The following is a 20,271-nucleotide window of genomic DNA, read 5'->3' on the forward strand; positions in this document are numbered from 1 at the left end:
TCCCTATGCCTCTCACATTAGAAATCGTTATCTCGGTGTATCTGACCATGCTTGACACAGCCACAACGTTAACAGGACATGCCAGGCATTTTTTTCCATGACTACTAAATGGCTAAAAGCTGTGCTATCTCTCACAGCCAAGTGAGTGTGAACTTGGGCTGTGGAATGGGATAGTTTGGACATCTGCCTGATGACTGAGGAAAGGGCAAACGTATTGTCCTTGTGTCTGTCTCTAACTAGCTCTTAGACAGACACGCACACACTGATAGAATGGTAATGTGTGAGTTGCAATGACTCCAGCGGCTTGTCTCCACAATGTTCATCTTATCTTACACACATCACCCTAATCTCTGTCCCTATCCTATCACTCTATCTTTCTATATTTAGTATGAGATCAGAAGCGTGTCTCCAGTCATACACAACACCAAATCCACACCCTCTTATCACATCAACTGATCCATCTGTTTTCTTCACTGCAGGTGTGAATCCAAACCAGAGACTCACACAAATGACTTATACATTGCCATTGCACATACAGGTCAATCTGTTCTCTAGCTGTTCCGTGTGATAAGTGTGTATAGGTGTGTATATCATGTTTGTGAACAAGACAGAGACAGACAGAGAGAGATGGTGAAAGTGCTGAAGTATAACACCCAGCATATGTTTAACAACTCGTTCATTATTGCACTTGCTCTGACATCACAGCCTACGTGGAAATTCAGCCAAACCTCTTACACAAAACTCCACTCACAGTGTGTGTGTGTGTGTGTGTGTGTGTAACTCCCCAGACACACCCTCTTTGGGAATGACAGAAATGATCTACACAACTAGTTTACTGAGGAATTGCATCAGCATTGACATCACAGTGGGGATATGTGTGGCTTTTCTCTGCACTGACACCAAGCAGCAGCCTTCGATGAGCAAGCATGAGTTGGAAAAAAAGAAAAGAAAAATGTCAACACCCCTATGACTGTTGTGAGAGTCAACAAAATGCACGATTACAACTCACAGGGGCATCATTGTGGAAATGGGAAGTTTATCCAGCATTACTTAGAGAAGCCATAGTTTACCCAAAAAGAGAATGATCCCAATCTATGATATAATTGTCCAGGAAGGAAGGAAGGAGGAGGGAGAGGGACAGTGGGAGAGCCTGATAATCAGTATCTCTACATGTGACCAGTGCTTAAATTAAGTTATTACACCCCTTGCCAAAACAGCAGAAATAATTTAAGTTTTCAGGTAAAAAACTACACCGACATCAATAATCTATGCCGAGTATAGATTTAAGCAAGAGAGACTACAATGTGAAACTATACTGTATAAAAGGTGAGATTTAGGTTGTTACAATAACTTAACAACAAAGCATAACCACATCTAATTCAGTGCAACAACATAAATGCATCTACCTCCCACCAAGCTGGCTGTTAACTTGAAAATGGGGCCCATCACAATTAATTTTCACCTGCAACTGGCAGGTTGATCCCTGAGAATTTCAAGGCCTGCTTTGAGGGTGGCCCTGCTTTTTGGGATATACATTTGACATGAACAAGACTATTATTATTCTTGAAATGACACGTATTTGTGGCTGGAGGGGCTGATGATTGTCATCAAAGAACTATTATCTATTGAGATTGTTTACTAAAAAATGAAAACCAACTGTAAAAATTACAGTGAAAGTCTTACAGACCACTGAGTAGCACTGTGGTTATTAATTTAGCTACAATAGCCCACAGCTACATGAGCAGACAAAAAGACTGCCTGTAGGGACAGCATTTCCCACAGGAGTAGAGTTTCATGCTTGAGTTTAGCTTGCAGGGAAAAAAAGGGGGATTGCTTGTTGCTAGAAAACCTTTCAGCTTCACTGTAACAGAACATGGGTGAAACACCAGAAATGTACTGTAGTTGTAAGGGCACTGAGATGGATGAGAAGTGGCTGTTGTGACTTTATCCTGTAGGACGATGCTGGGTCACACATATGCCTAAGGACACTGCGCAGCTCTTTTATCCTCTCTCCATCTTTGGCTCTCCATCACTTCTGTCTCCATCTTCTCGCTCCTTCTCCATCTGTCTCTCCCTCTCCCTTTCTCTCTCTCTCTCTCAAACTCACTCACACACACACTAAATGGCATAGATCAATGACTCATTCATTTTCAGCCCTGGGTCACTTGAGCAATTATAAACACCACAGGAGTTGATGTGACAGCGCTGTGAGGAGACGTTCTGGAGAGAGAGGTCGGGGCATAAGTGCCTTTGATAAATCCTAAGCTGAGGGGAGGATAGTGCGGCTCTATTTCCCAACAATCATTCAGAGTAGGTAGGCCAGAAAAAGCCAAATAATACAAAAACCAATATGTACTACAAACTTGCTAAGGTGCAAACAAACAACAAATGTTTCAATAGAAGATCTAAAAAAGGGCTAACATTTTCCCTTTCACCAAAACTAGGACACAAATCTGTAAAGAATTAGAACAAATCGGCCCAAACACTGTGGTAACAGATGTGTTTGGAAAAGTGTGGAGTTGTGTTGATCAGAACAGAGCTGTGTGTTTAAGCAGAGAGAGGGAAGACGACACTTGATTTATTTTAGAAAGCTGTGAGGACAAAGAGGGGAGCAGGCAGTGGAGCAAGCACAAGGAGAGACATGTCAGAGCTGTGAGTGTGTGTGTGTGTGTGTGTGTGTTTGTGTGTGTGCGTTCAAGAGTCTGTAATTATGAGGATTGTGAGGACCATGTTCCCCTGCACGTGTGCGGGAGTGTTAGTACATGATCCTAAACTTGTGTGTGGTAACCTTGACAGAGTTCGAAATGCAAAACAGCAACCCATGACCGAGAAAAAGAACCTAGATACAAAAGGTGACACACACAAACGAGAGAGTTGGCACAGGTGACACCTAAGATTCAGACAGACTATGTTGGTTTGGTGATATTTGGCTTTACATGTTTATACCTTAAAGTATAATGTACTGTTAGCAGGAACGCAAATAGAGAAAAGTATTAATCTTTATGTTTTGGGAATGTGACCTACTATGACTCAATGTACTTTCCAAAGAGAACAATGAATCCCATCAGAGACACAACAGGAAATTAGAAGGTGCTCTCTTTCATATTGACCTTACTTAACGTTTGCCATCAGGTCAAAGATATTGAAAACACCACATATATTTCCTCTATATCATCACTGACAAATGTGGCGATGTCATGTGTTTAGAAGTCTTACAAAACAAGAGAAAATGATTACATTCCTTAATCTAGTGATCTAAGGCACTGAAAAAAAGCATTATTTAGCATTAGTACTGAAACTCAGGTATGCATATAAAAATTTCAAATTATCTCCAAAGATATGTTCACAACACTGCATCAGTGGGCTGTAATCTAGCCTTAAAGACCATGAGAAAGTAACAGTTAAGATGTTGATATACTGTATACTGTAGACCAGCTGTATGGCATAAGAAATGTGCCTAACTTTAAATGAGTGAGGGGGAAAGAGAACTGAAAATTCACTTCTGCATCTTATGTGTGTCCTCCCCACCTTGCATGGAAAGACAACAGGGGAGTTGGCAGGACCAAACAACACCTCTCCGCTATATGACACAAGACAGAGGTAACAGAAAAAGTGACTGTACAGGGGCCAGCACCCACAGGGCAGTCAGGCCAAGCAGATAAGTGACTGGCCGCCTGCTGATAACCAAAACACGTTTTCTCTATCTGGCTCGCGCTCATACACACCCCTTATTAGTCACACACTCTCATACGAGCGGAAGCAGCCATACAAACACACATGCACTAAATAAAACACCAAGCAGCAAATGCAGGCAAAATTTGTCTTTTTCAGATGAATCAATAAGGGTTGTTCCACATTAGTGAATAAATTCTAAAGCTGTCAATTTTTTAAAATTCTTTATTAAAGTTCTTGTCTGAATGAAAGTTACAGCATATTACAATGTTTCGTCAAAAATCACCCTTAAAGGTTTGCCTTCTCTCTCTCCCCCTCTGGTTTAAGAAGGTATAAGAAAAGTGGATCCTTTTTATTTCTGTCGTGACACTGCTTGTTGACACTGAACCATTCAGAAAATTCATTCAATCCTGTGAGACATACAAATAAGTCACCATAGCAATGCAGCGTCATCTCAGGTCACATGGTTCAAAGCAAAACAATCCAGTTCTGCTCTCATATACATAGAGGTCCACTTAACTATGAACCCATTTTCAGTCCTATTCATCAGTTCCAGTCCCAGTTCTGTATTACAAAAGGTCAAGTCTGGAAAATATGTTAGGTAACTTGCATGTTGTCAGGCCATATGAGAGGCTAGATAACCTTCAACATTTATAGTCTGCCTGAGAAGCCCAACTGGGGACTGACAAAGGCCAGATGCAAACGCTTATGTTCAGAGTAACACATTCCCCACCTCTCCACACTTCATCTCAGCACATCATACCATCAGTTTCAAAGTGGAGAAGAGGCGCTAAAATAGGTGTGGAGCAAAGAAGATTTTTTAAACATCTGATAATTTCCAAAAGCACACGTTTCACCTTTCCTAAACTCAAGCCAACACACTGATGGACACCCAGAAATCTGCCTACGCAAACCTGCAATAACCCATTTGGGTGGAGTGGGTCTGTTTGGGTTTCTGTCATACCAGGGGGCATGTCTCACTCATTGTGTTAAATACACACATGTAGACAAAAAGGAAATTGCACACAAATACACATTCATTGTCACAAACATAAAGCTTAAAACACACATGCACATGCTTAACTTTGAAAATTAGCCAACTTAAGGAGACAAACACACCCACCCTAACACAAACAGTGTTTTTAAGTTATTGTAAAAGTCACACATCTACTGTATGTCTTGTAAGCTCAGTGATAACAATTATGAAAGGAAAAGCAATGATGAGAATTAGTGAAAGAAGCCTTGATAAAACAGTAAATAACAGAAGAGAGGAGGGCAGGACAGATGGAGGAGGCGGTATGCTTTGTACAGCTGAGTACTGCTTTTGGTAGCCATTCAAGATGGCTCATACAAACCTAACACTGCCAGATTCTCAGCTTTTAACATAAGAAAGCTACATTCTGCAGTCAGCTCTACCACTAATATTACGTTTATGTGTAGCTTCACTATGGCTTTTACACCCTCTTCGAATCAAACCACACCGTGTACTATCTGTGATCCGCACTGCTGAGAGACCCACTGCCTTCAAAGACCTAATTAACTTGTCTTCATTTCACACAAGCGTCATTTCCTGCTGGGGAGGTTGTAGAGCAGATTAATAAACTGACAATGTGGGAACACTGTGAACCCTACAGGGAGAGCCGACAGGGTTCAAACACATGCTGCTGGGCAACCACCACCACACCACCCCCCTATGAACACTGAATATTTGTCCAGATCCATTTACAGCTCTGCCTCAGAGTATCACAATGGAAAAAACTGTGAATATTAACTTCCAATGTTAAAGCCACAGGGCAGTTTCTTACTTGGAAATGAGTGCTGACAGGCAAGGACAAGTTGAGACAGGAGGGGGAAGGAGACAGCAGGGGGAGGGCAGGACGATTTGTGCCCCTGGCAATGCGCTTTGCATCCTGCATATATATGGAGCCATGTGCAAACAGGAGAATGTATGGAGTGACACAAAACATTCCTCAATGAATGATGTCTTTGCTGTTTTACAACCTTGTGTTGTGGGGCAATTTCCCTGGCTGAATAGAAGCACAATACTGAGGGTAGGACACCAGGGTCACATCAACTACAGCGAGTTTTAGAGTTGAGTTGATAGAGCACAAAATACACTTGAGTAAAGGACAGAACTAATCAAATCTGACCACAGAACATGTCATGACTTTCACAGTAAAACAGACACAAAGACCTCAACCTGACATATCTACAGGATACAGAAAGTTTTTGCAGCAATCAAGGAAGAAGCAGCTTTTGATTAAGAAGAAGAGTGATGGCATTCAGCTGACAGAGTTGAAACAGTTGATCCATAAACTCGAAGCACAGCAACAGGGACAAAAACAAAAAGGAAGGACTCGGGATGAAGCCAGTGAGGCAGAGGAAAAGTATTTCAGAGAGCACTGAACAGGCGGATGGAGAACAATAGAGCAACACACACACACACACACATACACACAACAGGATTAACATGAAAATGTTGCCAGCAGGACAAAGTTCTCCGTCTATTTACCATATTCCCTCTGTGTTCTTCAATGAGCTGGTGGAGCGCGACCGTGGCTTAAGGATGATACTCATGGTTTGGCTTTTCTGTCCACATCCGAACACATTACATCTGCAAACACACTCATATAAAGCCACACACACACATCCCCTCTGGGCCACCTGGAGCCCTCTGACCACCCGTACGCTGTGGTCTGACCACTCAGTCTTCAGTGATCTGAAGTGGTCCTGTGGAGCGCTTCCTTCCCTCAGCGTTGCTTCAGTGGAGTGATCAGGTCTGCAGAGCTGCTTGAGACCAAAACTGAGTACAGACAGATCAAACCCTTTGTCCAAGATTACTCCACACTGCTGCCGTTCCACCTCGAGCTCCGATTGTTTGACAGTAGCTGGTTTCTCAGCCTGTTCTCCCTCCCTCCCTCTCTCTCTCTCTCACTTGCACTTATTTTTCTTGCCAGATCAGCGTGCGATCTTCCTCTTTCCTAATCCAGCCATGCACTCACTCTATTACTCTTTCTCACTTTGCTTCTCTCGTTCAACGTCCCTGTTTTTTTTCCCTGACTGGTGGAAATATGATCTCCTCTTCCTCCCACGTCGTTTTTCTTTCCCTCCTTACTTCTGTCTCTCTTGCTGTCTTTTTATGACTGTGTCTCTGAGTTACATGACTCTCCTATTCTCTCTGTCTGTCTCTCTGAGCTGTAGCTTGGGTATGTCTGGAGTGGGAGGGGTTGTTTTGGTAGTAGTAATTCCTTGCAGGGCGGGACTTGTATCCCCTAGCAATCCTAACAATCGTCTCAAGTGTCAATCACTTGGTTGCCACAGTGGCCTAAAACCAACAGCTAAAGCATGCCAATGATCTGGAGAGTGTAGAAAGATGATGTTGGCTGAGTTTCATCATTCCAATAAAAGAAGTAATAAATTGAGAAAGCAGTTTACTGAAAAGTTCATGTGTGCATACAGTAAACAGGGGTTAGAAATGTAGCAACAAGCAGCATTTGTTCAAATTGTCTAAAGAGTTTTTAATTTCTTTTTATCATGGGAAAATCAATTATATAAATTTCTAATGTGTTCATAATGTATATTTGTAAAATGTGTGCATCAATATTGTTGCCAATTCATATATTCTGCACACCAACAGAAGCATAGGCACAATTTCTGCATTTTCTGTCCTACATTTTTCTACTCTCTGCACAAACCTCTTTAAAGAGAGGTCCCTGTAAAAAACACAGCATTTCCCAGCAGCCTCAAACATTTTCGCACTGCATCCAGTCATGAATTATGTGAATCAAGTGTTCCTGTTTCAGCACTCTCTACGACGGCCAAATATTATATCTCACCTTAACACAGTGCCTTTGTTTTACTTCTAATTATACTATTACTATTTTATACAATTTGTTTGGATCGGCAGTGGCTTGCTGGTTCTAAAATGGAACCATTGGTGTCTTACTATCTATGAAATAAGTTTCAGGCATGTGGAGCTCGGATTGCATCATCGGCTGACAGAGTTGTGGGCTAAAGAGCTAACATTAGCACTCCACCAGGCAGACAGGTGTGTCAGTCAATCACACATGAATGAGTAGCCAAGCAAGCCACTCCACCTTTGTATGCACTCTATCCGCGTAGGTTGTAGTGTTTTGGAGGATCACATTGGAAATAATACACGAAGAACCTAACCAATCAATCAAGTAAACTACACAAAGAAGGAAGGAAGAAATATTGAAACATCTACATGCTCTTATTAGGTATAGGTCCAATGGACAGGAAGAGGCGGAAAAGGAAATGTATCCATTTTCAGCTCTCATGAGGGAAGAATAAATCGCTCATTGCACCAATAGACTGATAATACTGTGGTCATCTACTTCATGGCTGCTGATGCTTCACAGTAATTACGTAGATGTGCTTTTATGTCGAAAGTAAGGAGGCAGACTTGAGGAAAGACAAGGTGGATGCTAATTTCTTGCATACGCAGATGGAAATGAGCTGCACATTAGTAAACACATGCGCACTGGTCATACCTGCAGATAAGATAATATAAAAGAAATATATGTGCACAGTTATTATTGGCCTTGCACTAATAAACTTGAAGTACAATGAACAATAATAACTCACTCATGGACAGTGCAGCTGACTTCATGCTGGCAGGGTTTATGGCTGGTATGTTTTACATTGTCATACAGCTAAAGGTACAATATGACCTATATAAGTGAGTTACAGTAAGTTGAATGGGCACATCTAATTCTTTCACTGTAGCATGGCAGACTGATGTAGTTTATAGCTTGGTCAAAGTAGTGAAACTAATCCTATTACCACGGTCTGCACATTCTACGCAGTCAAAGAAAAAGCAACAAAAGGAGAACAGTTTCCTTAAGAAGACTGGGAAGTCTTTTCTCTGCCTTCAAGCCACATAAATCCCAAATGAAAATATAACAGACAGCATGATGACTATGCAAATATTTATCACCCTACGAAGCTCAATATTTAAGAAAACATAACTAAAGTACTTTATTTTAAGATACAGACATGTTTACATAGAAATAACCAGCACTTCAGTGACAAACATCAAGGCTTTAAGTATGAGAGTCACACTATCACTTCTTGTTTTCCAGTCTCTACTGTCTCTTATGAAAAGTGCATGCATCCATCCACATAAACACACTTACACTTACTGAGTATTTACTTTTAGGGTGTGCTGCTCCCATCCCCAGGAAGTGTAACACAAATAATGAACCTAGTGCTGCTCAACAGGGTTTACATTTGCAAGATGCAAAAATGTTACTTTGTCATCAAGTTGGAATAAAATTTTATATTCAGCGTGAAATCAATCTTGCTCGGCAAGCTCAACAATACGTGACTCCCTGTATGTCTTAAAAGATCAATACGTCAGCATACAAGAGAACTTATTCTTACATTTATATAATGTGCCGGTATAACACAAATCTGTTTAAATGTCAGTGGGTTTTTTGGTCTTTCAGTTAGAGCCCAACCAAATCAAATAAATAAGTGAATGAATGAATGAATGACTTTTTAGCTGCATTAATTTAAAAGAAGACTTCTACATCAATTGTACGCTAAAATTTATTATCTCAGTAATGACTTTTTGTACTGACTTGTAGCAATGTCTAATAAGCACCACTTAATGAGGGTAAAACACATTAGAAAACTGTTTCTATGTTACTCAGAGAGACAACATTGCCACCTAGTGGTAAAATGAGTCATAAAGACCAGTTGCATAGATTAAGCGACCACAGTAATTGATGAGACTATTGATTTTTTTTTTAGAAAAGAACCTCTACCATGACCCAGGTTCAGTATATGGTGCAGGTAAACACACTTAGCAAATGCTGATATAAATAGCACTTAACTAAGGAGCAGGCAGTGAGCACAGATGGCAGGTCCATGGTATTGACAATGCACCATCCATATCTATAGGTCTACAAACGTCACCATCCATTACCATTGCTTCATTTTCAAATACTATAGACGCAAAAACACACATACACAATTGAACTTCATATTTATGCACACACACACACACACACACACACACACACTCCCACACACACACGCACACACACAAAGGGCAAGAGGGCACAGATGTGTATCTCGGTTTAGACTGGGGTTGCTGAGAACATATTCATCAGAGAAATGCAGTATGAAAATGGGCTTAACAAGGTCTTACAATTTTCTGAGTGAGCTTTAATGGACACAGAGTGCTCTGATGATTAGCTTACACTCTGCTCTGGTTAGTGGACGGATGTGTCCTTCAGAGCACCTCGATGCCTTAGATGATGACTGGATGAAACCTGCTTATTTATCATTGACCTCACCCATGTTTAGTAAAAGCAGAATAGTTGCTTCACATCAAGCACAGAGAGAGACACAAACATGCACATATACACCATTACAAACACTTCAGGCCGACACCATAGGTTTAGCAGAGTAAACAGCAGCAGTGTAGCTTCGACAATAGAAGCAGCCGCCAAGCAACGACCATTTACACAATGCTCGATTGTTAACACAGCTCCAGTTCTGTGTTGTCCTGGTGGAGCTATTCATCAGCTAATGTCCTGATACAAGAGAGCACATATGTTCATGCAAGTCATACAAAAACACATTACATACTTACAGTTTCCGCACAAAGAGCAGAAAGATAGATTTTAAACTTGGCTGATGTTTTCCTTCTGAGTTGTCTTACTACTTCTCACTTTCTAATTTACTCCATCTCAACCTTTCACATGCAAGCAAGGGTTGGATGTTAAGAAAGAGGAACATAATCAGACCCTGACATCACGTAACAACACAGAATAGTAACTATTAAAAGACTGCAGATCATAGTAAATGTTCCAAGTGAAAACAAATCCTCAGAACGAGACAGCAAGTTCCATCATTGACACGCTCTCTCTCTACCCTCCCACAGTTTCAGTCCAAGGGAGCAATCATACCCTCTTCTGCCACGAGGTTTGATGTCGATGGGCTTGTTCGTGGCGTAGGGTGAGCCATTAGAGCAGGCGTGGCGGTAGCGGGCAATCCTCTCCAAAGATAGATATTCCGAGTTCACAGGCAAACTCATTTTGGTGGCACACTGCCACACACACACACACACACACACACACACTTGTGTCAAGACAGACAAAGAGAGAGAAAGAGGGAGAATGGATGGAGTGACAAGCCTGATAAAGCTATCTTGGTGGGAAGGAGGGAGGGGTGTATGAGTGACCATAGGAGAGGAGCAGGTTTAGGGTGGGTGTGACTTGAACAGGAAAAAGATGGAGAGAGGTGGAGAGTGAGTGAGAGATGCAGGAGAGAGAGGAGCAAAGTGCAGAGGTAAAGCAAACTAATTTATGTTTTCTCTCTGATAACCATCACTTGTCAATAGTGAATCCACAAGAATCATATGTAGATTTGCTGCAACCATGTAGGTATGATGCCATTCAACTTCAGTTAAAGCTTTGTGATGGATAAGAGAAGTAGAAGGATAAGTGCACAGCAAAGATGTTAACTAAGATGACAGTGGCATGATGGCCATCAGAGGTCCAGATGTAACTGAAATACGGTCCCACTGCAGCTAATGTTGACATTTTGTCCATGCACACTGCAGGAAGATAAAATTGTGCAAGAACCCCAACTCGATTATTGTATACTGGTCAGCACAAAACGCTCTATTTTTGGACTTACTGTCCATAAAAAAAGTCACCTCATTTCAGGGCATCATTCTGACAAAAAACAACCTGAGTGCACCAGCTCCAAGCTCCATCTCTCCACTCCAACTTGGGTATAGCCCATTTTCACCACTAGGAGGTAGCAGAACACCACGATAAACAATCCAAAATGAACAGAGCAAACCTGGTATCAAATGTACAGCAGTGAAAGATATTTTCAAGAAATAGTAGAGCAGATATTTGCATCATATTAATTTTGGATAATTAAACATACAGCTGTCTTGGTGGAAAAGGTGTTATAATATTAAGAGCTGTAAGCGGAACAGGATCAACCGAGCATGAAGATTTATGGTCTTCCAAAGGAGATTACTTGTTATCGCATAGCATCATTTCACCAGCATCGAGATAAAATCTAAATCACTCTGACTGATAAATCTCTTAACTGTTCTCAGCAGCCAGCAGGGGGCGGTTTGGAGGCAAAATGCAGGTACAAGAGCTCAACTATCAGCAGCACAAACGCACAGAGCCGTGACTCTCTGTGGAGATACGGCTTCTGCTCAGCACTGACAGAAGCAGCCAGCATGTGACACCAGCTCCTGCGTGGACAGGGAAGCTGTCACAGACACAACCGACAGCCACAACAGGCTTCACCACTCGTACTGAACATCACCGCGAGCACACCCACACACCCACACAGACACACAAGTGCTGACTGAGTGCAAGTCTTAAACATAAGCATGCACACCACAACATGCACATAAGATGCACACAGATCAACAACACAACACAGATTTCTACTTCTTCATTTGCTCCCTCTCACAAACACACAACCTGTAATACAAGCATATGTTTGCCTGGCTGCCGATTTGGCCACACACTGTCAGTGCCAGTGACAAGCTGTAACAGAGCGCCAGGTGACGGTATGACTGTCGTCACTCAACTGCCCCTGAGGCTCAAAGCCATGAAACCAGAACCACTGTATCTGAATGCTGAAACATGTACGTACAAGCTGCATGACATTTATAAACTATTCATGCATGATAACACACACTTAAATTGTCTGTATTTTGAATGTGTTTTGTCTGATTTTGCCACAAAACAGTGATAAAATAGCCCAAAAAAATCTACATAGAGTAGTGCATAAACAACAGACTGTGACTGTTGGTCAGATAGACGGGGAGGGCTTTGTGAAGCACTCTACTCTCATGACTGGTGGGGTCAGCGACCTCATTAGGGACTTAGGGACAATGTAGCCTGACAGACTGGGACTAGGACAGCATGGCAAGGGGAAGCTGAAACGTTAGGATGGATGCAGAAATGTTTGGTAATTTACAGTCATGTAGAGACATGAGAAACCAGCTGTATGGCAAGTTAAGTCATTAAAGGATGAGTTGTTAGTCACTAGTGGCACTAGTAACCCTGGGTATTGCTCTTTGAATTGTCTAGTGCTTTAATTCAATCATTCAGTCAAGGTTGGTATTTTGGCATTTTAGAACCACAGCAATCCCTAGCCTCACATTCCCTCATGTAAAACTTATTCCAATGAGTTCCATGCATTAAAGGATATAAATTTGGAATATTACTAAGAGAGCACTGGCATGGACGCCATACTTTTATCAACAGAGAGAAGGTATTGAAATAAATATTGGGATAGAAAGATTTGGACAGGTGTATCCCTAGTCTTGTATGGTCAAAAAATAAAAGAAAAGACAATTTTGATTCAAAATAGGCACCGTTTGATTGAAGGGTAAGTAAAGATGAGAATAACTTTGACCAGACATGCAATTTTCAGTGTTTGGTGTAATGGACACATTTTGGTCATTACCAGAAAATATCGCGGTTCAGTACCTACTCTTTCTAGTCACTATCACTATCACTATCACTACCAGTGTTTTCTTACTAAAGTAGATGACATTCATACAACAACAGTGTTTTTACATGATTTCCCTCTGAAGACAAAAATATGAGTGAGAGGAATGAAGGGATACAGGAAGGACAATGCCGGCTTATTCAGTTGGCCCTCTGCTGCAAGGCTTTGTCCAGAGACAGACACAGAAAGTGACAGAGGGGGTGGGGGTGGAGGGAAATTTTGCTTTCTACCCATCTGTCAGGTTCAACAGCTGATTTATCCATCAAAAAGCAGCTCCATGCAAACTAATTGAATTGTATTAATCAGCAAGAGGTAACTGCGTGATACAGCATCATGAAAAATAAGGTGCAACTGTGGCTGGCTTAAAGTTACAGTTGCAGCTTAGTGCCATGGCAACTGCAACTCCACCGGTGTTGCAAGAAAATTGAATATGATTACAATGATTGCATATTTGTTTTCCAGTATGTAAATCAGCAAAGGTAATGTGATTAGGAGACAACAATAGAATGGTAATACAGAATCACGCTGCACTGTATTTATGTTAATGGACCGGCTTTCAGCCATTCCTTCGCCTTAGTTAGACTCGCAATTCCTGCCTGCCTGCCTTTACAATCCCCTGCTAGATTCGTGTTTGTGTGGTTGCCATGGTGACCAGGCAGAATTCAAAAGGGACAGGTAGATCCTGACAACCAATCAGCCTCCAGTTGCTGAGGACACAACGGCAGATTGTGTAATGAGAAAATGAGAATGACAATGGGCTTCTCAAAGGGTCAAGGATGGAAAGATGAAGTGAAGTGACACAATCGACACTGATTGTTTTATTTGAGGTATAAACATGTACATGTTGATATACCCTTAAAAGGATCAACCTGCATACTTCGTTGGAGGATGTGACTGTGCTTCGTGCAAAGAAATAAGTTATTCACAGCAGCCACTTAATATGTAAATATTTCACATCAGCCATGCATGACTTACCTGTGCTCTATTCATACATCCTGCTGACTCATAGACTGGAGAGAGGATTTAAGCTGGCTAAACTATTGTTTGTCTCAGAGTCATCAGAGCACAGAGGAGAATAGAGAGCAGCCCTCACCACAAAAATGTAAAAACTTCTGGAGAAGCGTGACTGCTGAAGATAAGACCAACAAAAGTTCCTAGTTGTGCTGCGCATGTGTGTACTGTAAGTGTGTGTTGATCTTGCTTTGTACGCTGACAGCATGAGTGTGTCATGATGCACTGAAGTGATGCTGAACAGTATGAATGTGAGAACCATGTACTGAGACCAGCACGAAGAAATCTGGCTCAGAGGCAAAAAAGCATTTGTGGCAGCACAGCTCTCTCATCCACATCAGAAGCATGGAATACCATCATTTCAGTATTATAAATGTCTGAAACTAACAATTATTTTGATTAATGTATTATTGATTGCATTATTGATTAATGTATCAATTATCTTTTTAGCATCTTTTATACATTTTCAGAATGTCATTCACAATTTCCCCATGGTGACGTCTTGCTGGTTTTATCTCACTGACAGTCCAAAACCTGACCGTTTCTGTATGACAAAATCACATTTTTAAAAACTGATGTAGTGTCTGTGAGAGCTTGTGATGGGGACGCGTCTCAGAACAGCTTGTACTCGACAACCAATCTTCATGTGCACAAATGTGTATTTCCTGCAGACTTGAGGGTTTGTGCCTCAGGGCTCACAGAAATGTCTGAGACTGGCAAATTGTGGTAAAAGTCACGCAATCTGCACTCGTGTCTAATTATGACTTATCTTCATTTGCTGTTCAGTAGACCTCATGAGTCAATTTTCAAAACCCAATCCTTCTAAAATTCCAATCACATTTTCTGAAAACTATAGGCTACTTGTTATTCTGACCAACAGTCTAAAACCAAAAAATCTTAAATTTTTTATGTCATTTACAATGATATAAAACTGAGAGAGGCAGCACACCTTCACATTTGTGAAACTGGGACTAGGCTGCATAGACAATTAACAAAGTACAAACAAGTTTGATGATTATTTTTCTGTGATTGTCTAACTGATTTATTGACTAATTATTACAGTTTTGTGTAATTTGACAAAAGCCACACGAGCCACTGTAAAAAGTACACTAAAAACACTGTATCACTGTATGTATTATATCATAATAGACCAATAATTTCTAAACAAATTTAAATAATACACCCACAAAAGCAATATAGTTTAGGTGTTGCTTTCTGTCATGTAGCTGTTGTTAATGTGGAAGCAGGTGTTTTGATTTCCCAAACAGCAGTGCATGTACAAAGTCACCCGACCACTGGCTCAAACACCAACAAAAGCACTTGTGTGCTAATCTGGACATAGAACAGGATAACAAGCCCTCAAGCGAAATGTCTTCTAGGGTATCCTTTCATGAGTGTGACTGTGTGCCTATAAGAGCAACAAACAAGTTTTCGTGTGCATCTGCAGTGCATGTTGCATAACAATATCATGATATGGGTGTTTTAAGTGCTTCTCATCATCGGAGCTGCCAACCACTCCTGCTAAGCTCTTTGAAGAACTGCTGTTAACTCAATACCACACAGTACGCACTCAGCTGTGGACATCATAGACACCGTCTTGGCTGGCAGACCGTTTTCGATGGACACATTAATGGAGAGATGAATGGATGAATATACTGGATGCAGACACCAATAGACTACACAGTTTCCTCTGTAGGCTCTTGCATATCACACATGGACACACAGTTCTAGCTGTAATGCAACGCAAGCAGATGGTGAAGCTAATAGGTTTAAATTGGCAGCGGTCCCAGTGATGTCAGAGTAATCCCTCATTAAAACCGCGATGACATCACCACACTGGTGAGAGTGTGTGAGAGCTGAGGTCACATGCTTACGGAGATGTTCAAATAGTGCTTGTCTATGGCGGCACAATGTGTGTGTCTGTGGGAGGGATACCCTGCCAGCGATCGCCAAGGGTGCCTTCACCGCAGTCCAGGTAATCCAGGTTAAGCTGTTCCTCAAAACACACATGGGGAGCACCAGCAGCTATCTTAATCATATGTTCTCATATGCAGTTTATTAAGTACACATCCACATTCACACAAACAACTGCAACCTCCAGGAAGAGGATTAAGAAGATTGCAGAAAGGGGTCAATAGAAACCTATTGTGTTAAATATTATTGACTTTCACTTCCACAATAAAATGTGTTCTCATTCCAACAGTCAGGAAATATTTCCACTCCTGGGCTTTCAAATATGCAAATAAAGTGTGCTAATAAATAACACAGCTGAAACAGTGACGAGCAGGGGAGCATTTCAGGACATCTTTTCCTAGTTTAGTGAAGGATATGATGATAAATAAGGATGTGATCAAAAATGGAATACTGAAGAGTGAATCACCTGGCAACATTAGTGGCAACAGCATGAATCTTTCTTGTTGGATGTCAAAATTATAGATTGGTAGTGATGCTGACATAAATGCACAGGGTCTCTTTATACTCCCCTTTATACTATAGTATGTTTATATTGTCAAGATATTGCAGGAAAACGAGGCTTAAGCTTACTTCAGCACCCAGCAGATCAACCAACCTAGTCCCCTTATCTCAAGCCAATAAAAGCACATTTGGGAGGCCATGAAATTTGCAGTATGGGTGTGCAGGTGGAAAGAACAAAATTCGTGTGGAACAGTCAGCAAATGGGGGATACTACTGGCTACTGCTTCTTAAATTAAGTGCAGATATTCAGTGTTGTCATAAATATTCTGTCATTGTCCGTGTTCGTTCCTGTCCTGCTGAGAGAGCGTTATTCTACACCCTGCAATGTGAGAGTCTGTCTTACCGGATGGATGAGAAGTGTAACAGTTAGGGTTGTGCAAGTGGGAGTGTATTTCCTCTAAGGAAGCACTGTACAATTGCATTCATAATATGCCAGTGCTTGCATAAATACAGGAGAAGGTGAAATATGTAGACTAAACATTGGTTATAAAAAGAGCTTGGACAAGCAGAGTTTGGAAAGGAAGTCTGACATAACGCACAAATAAAACTGGACAAAAGAGAAGAGCAGAAACAAACACTGATCAAAGAAAACTCTCAATTCAAGTTATACCAACAGGGTTTTGTGTGAACTTGAACTCAACTCAATACTGCAGCATTGTGTTTGCCAAAATAAAACACAGTAAATAAACACAACTCAACAAGTCATTCACCCTCCTTTACCCTCACAGGTTTCCTGGCAGGCATTAGCGAGAATTACAATACTGTATGCCTATAATATTTCTAAAGCTAGCAAGGTACGTGAGCAGGCGTGTGAGTGAATGTGGGGACTCCCTCTCTCAGGCTAAGCCTTTCTAATCTGTTTGTATGCTTCCCCATAAACACTTTCGTCATCATGGCAATCCTAATCACCATCACCGTCACAAGCAATTCCCTCCTGAGATGAACGCAGTCACCATCATGCTTTCCTGCTAATAAGGATATCATTTGTGAGGTTCTGTGTTTTTTACGTCTATTATGCAGACCACTAAAAACAGCTGACAGAGTCTGAGATTTACTGAGAATGAGCATAGTTTTCGTGGATATGTCAACACACGTTTAGAAATCAAACCTAAAAAGGGATTACCCACTAAGTTACGGCCTCTCACATGGCAGCAGTCAAGAAATCAAAGCCAGATGACCCCCCACCTCCAAACACACACGCACACACACGTAGAGAGAGTGAGCAGTGACGCATGAACCCTTCAGTCTCGGTGTATCTTGAAGAAAAACCCCAGGGCTATGCCTCCAGACTGTTTTCCTTGAAACACTATTCTCTTAATCCTTTTTCATTACAACTGTTTGTTTTCTAGCTGTGCTGGGAGTGTATAATAAACCACTCTCAGAGAGCTGCTTTGTTGCTGCAGGAAAGGGCCTAGGCATGATAACATCTGTTGGCTAACCGCAGGTTTTCTTTGGGTCAAATAGTGACGTACACAGCTGCACAGCGGCACTCCAGCTCACCATAGACTGAGTAATGATATCTCCTAATTTCTTTGTATTTTACCACTGAACCAGCAGTGACATTTTAATGTTTAGAAAGGCCAAGAAGAAAAAAATCATCCCAGTTTGTATCAACAATTTTCTATACTATATAGTTAAATGGAACTTGAGTGTTATGGTGGTCATTAGGGATGCAACTAAATTATTAAGGAAGAAAAATAAGCAAATCCCAACCTTTGAGAGGCTGAAACCTAATGTGGGCTGTCCGAATAAAATATACAAATAAAACGTAAATAAAATCAGTTGGCCATGCCACAGTATTTTCATCATCTTTAATTAAGGACAAAAACATTCAAAATGCACTCTATTTTTTTTTTTTTTTTTACCAAACTGCACTACAAAAACAGCCATTCAGCTGACTATAAAATTAAGTTAGGATTTGCCCATTTTCAATTTACATTTTATTATCAAAAACATCAGCAATCACTGTCGGTCACTGCACTGGCAGTCTCAGCTCCCTTAGCCGCAGCTTCAGCTTGTAACATTTCTATTCTTGATATATGCCGAGCTCATGTAAGCACTTGCAGCTATCCCCCCGCCTCCAATATTTCTAGCTTGTCGTGCTGTATTCTTATTGATCTGTCCATCTTCTTGCCTCTGTCCTGGAGATGAACACAAGATTGAATGCCCCATCTAGCAGCTGCTGTGTGGACAGCGGCGAGCGACAGCACAGGCTGAGATGAATAAAATTGAAATGAAATTGCTATTTAAAATGAATGCGATATCAAGGTGAGCAAGTTAAGCATCTATGGTGGCATCGAGCTGCAGCTGTCAAAACAAGTGGCATGACTATAAAGAGTGCCTCTGTCTTATTGCTCTGTATTTATTAATCATTACAATAAATTAAGTTTAAGGGGAAACCTGTTATAGTTGACAGCTAAAAGGACCTAAAAGTCGACCTCCCTGAATAAAAGTGTTTTTTTGTTCATCACAAGCCAAAACATCAATGAGCTGAAATATTTATATTATTTGAAAATGTTGAAAGCAGCCCATCATTAACTAGATAAACAGACAAATATGTACCAAGATTGATTCATTTTATTTGTCTGGGTAAGAAAAAAATCTGATATGGTAAATTATTTTAATGATGCTAATAGATCTAAACTGTGTTAGTCTTTTGTTGTCTGCCAATGTGAAAGTGCGTTTTTGGCTTTGAGATGCTGTAATGACTAATGACAACACTGTCTCTAGATTGCTCACTCTGCACGGCATCTGATCTGACCTGAGGGGTATGTTTGGTGTTCTGGAAGGTGTATGTGTGTGCGTGGGCGTCTTCAAAAAACACATGAGGTGTTTCTGTATAACACATAGAAGAATGTAACAGGGAAATAAGAGGATCAACTGTAAGTAAGTGGCAGAATAACACAATAAGAAACCCAAGAGCAGCAATGTGTGAAAGAGAAATTGGATGAAGAAGCAAGCGGAGGGCTGGGAGAAAGAGAACACCCCAGCTTGGGCACGAAAAAGTCTTAAGATTGCCAGTACTGACTGACTCAGTGTGTGTGCTCAGCAAGCACACACTAACAGCAAGATGTCCTGCAACTTAGGTGCGAAACAATGAGCTGATCATTTAGCAATTCAAAAAGGGGGTCAATTGAAATTCCTCTAAAAAAGAGAAGGTGAAACAGTGGAGTCTTTGTGAGCGACGGCAGTGCGTGCTACCCTCTATGCAGATTAAAGTGAGAGCCTCAAACATATCAGTAAGAATATGTTGGTCATGCTTCAAGCAACTTTATAATCAATTTAACACTGCGCTGCCTTGTGGGAAAGCTGGAGTAACAACAGACTCTGGTTAATTCTCACCATTAAAGCGCTTATTCACACACTGCAGACATGATTTTAATATTAAGTGAAACTAGTGAAGAGACAGTCATCCCTTTCTTAGAAGGTGTGTGTCACAGGACCTGCTATTCTGCTGCACAAAATCAGTCATTAGTCATAGATCTTGTGGTCAGACTTGCCTGTCACACCATACACAGAAGTTTGACTGATTGCATGACTAAAAGTTGTGTACATGGTCTGAACATTCTGCTTTTGCATCCAAAG

The 20,271-nt window shown here is 41.1% G+C and overlaps 1 protein-coding gene across 2 annotated transcripts in view; it reads right to left on the reverse strand.

The window, feature by feature from the left end:
- The window catches only part of pde4d (phosphodiesterase 4D, cAMP-specific), a 56,219-nt gene that overhangs the window by 31,769 nt on the left and 4,179 nt on the right, over positions 1–20,271 (reverse strand). The window contains exon 1 of one of the 2 annotated variants that reach the window (XM_070833180.1): positions 6,185–6,576. The exons of the other annotated variant lie outside the window; for it this stretch is intronic. Coding sequence (XP_070689281.1) covers positions 6,185–6,249 — 65 coding nt within the window. The 5' untranslated portion in view covers positions 6,250–6,576. Of the gene's footprint in view, positions 1–6,184; positions 6,577–20,271 lie in introns of those variants that run through there. 2 annotated transcript variants of the gene reach the window in all.

The sequence above is a fragment of the Pempheris klunzingeri genome, chromosome 7, assembly GCF_042242105.1.
Source record: "Pempheris klunzingeri isolate RE-2024b chromosome 7, fPemKlu1.hap1, whole genome shotgun sequence".
Taxonomy (NCBI): Eukaryota; Metazoa; Chordata; class Actinopteri; order Acropomatiformes; family Pempheridae; genus Pempheris; species Pempheris klunzingeri.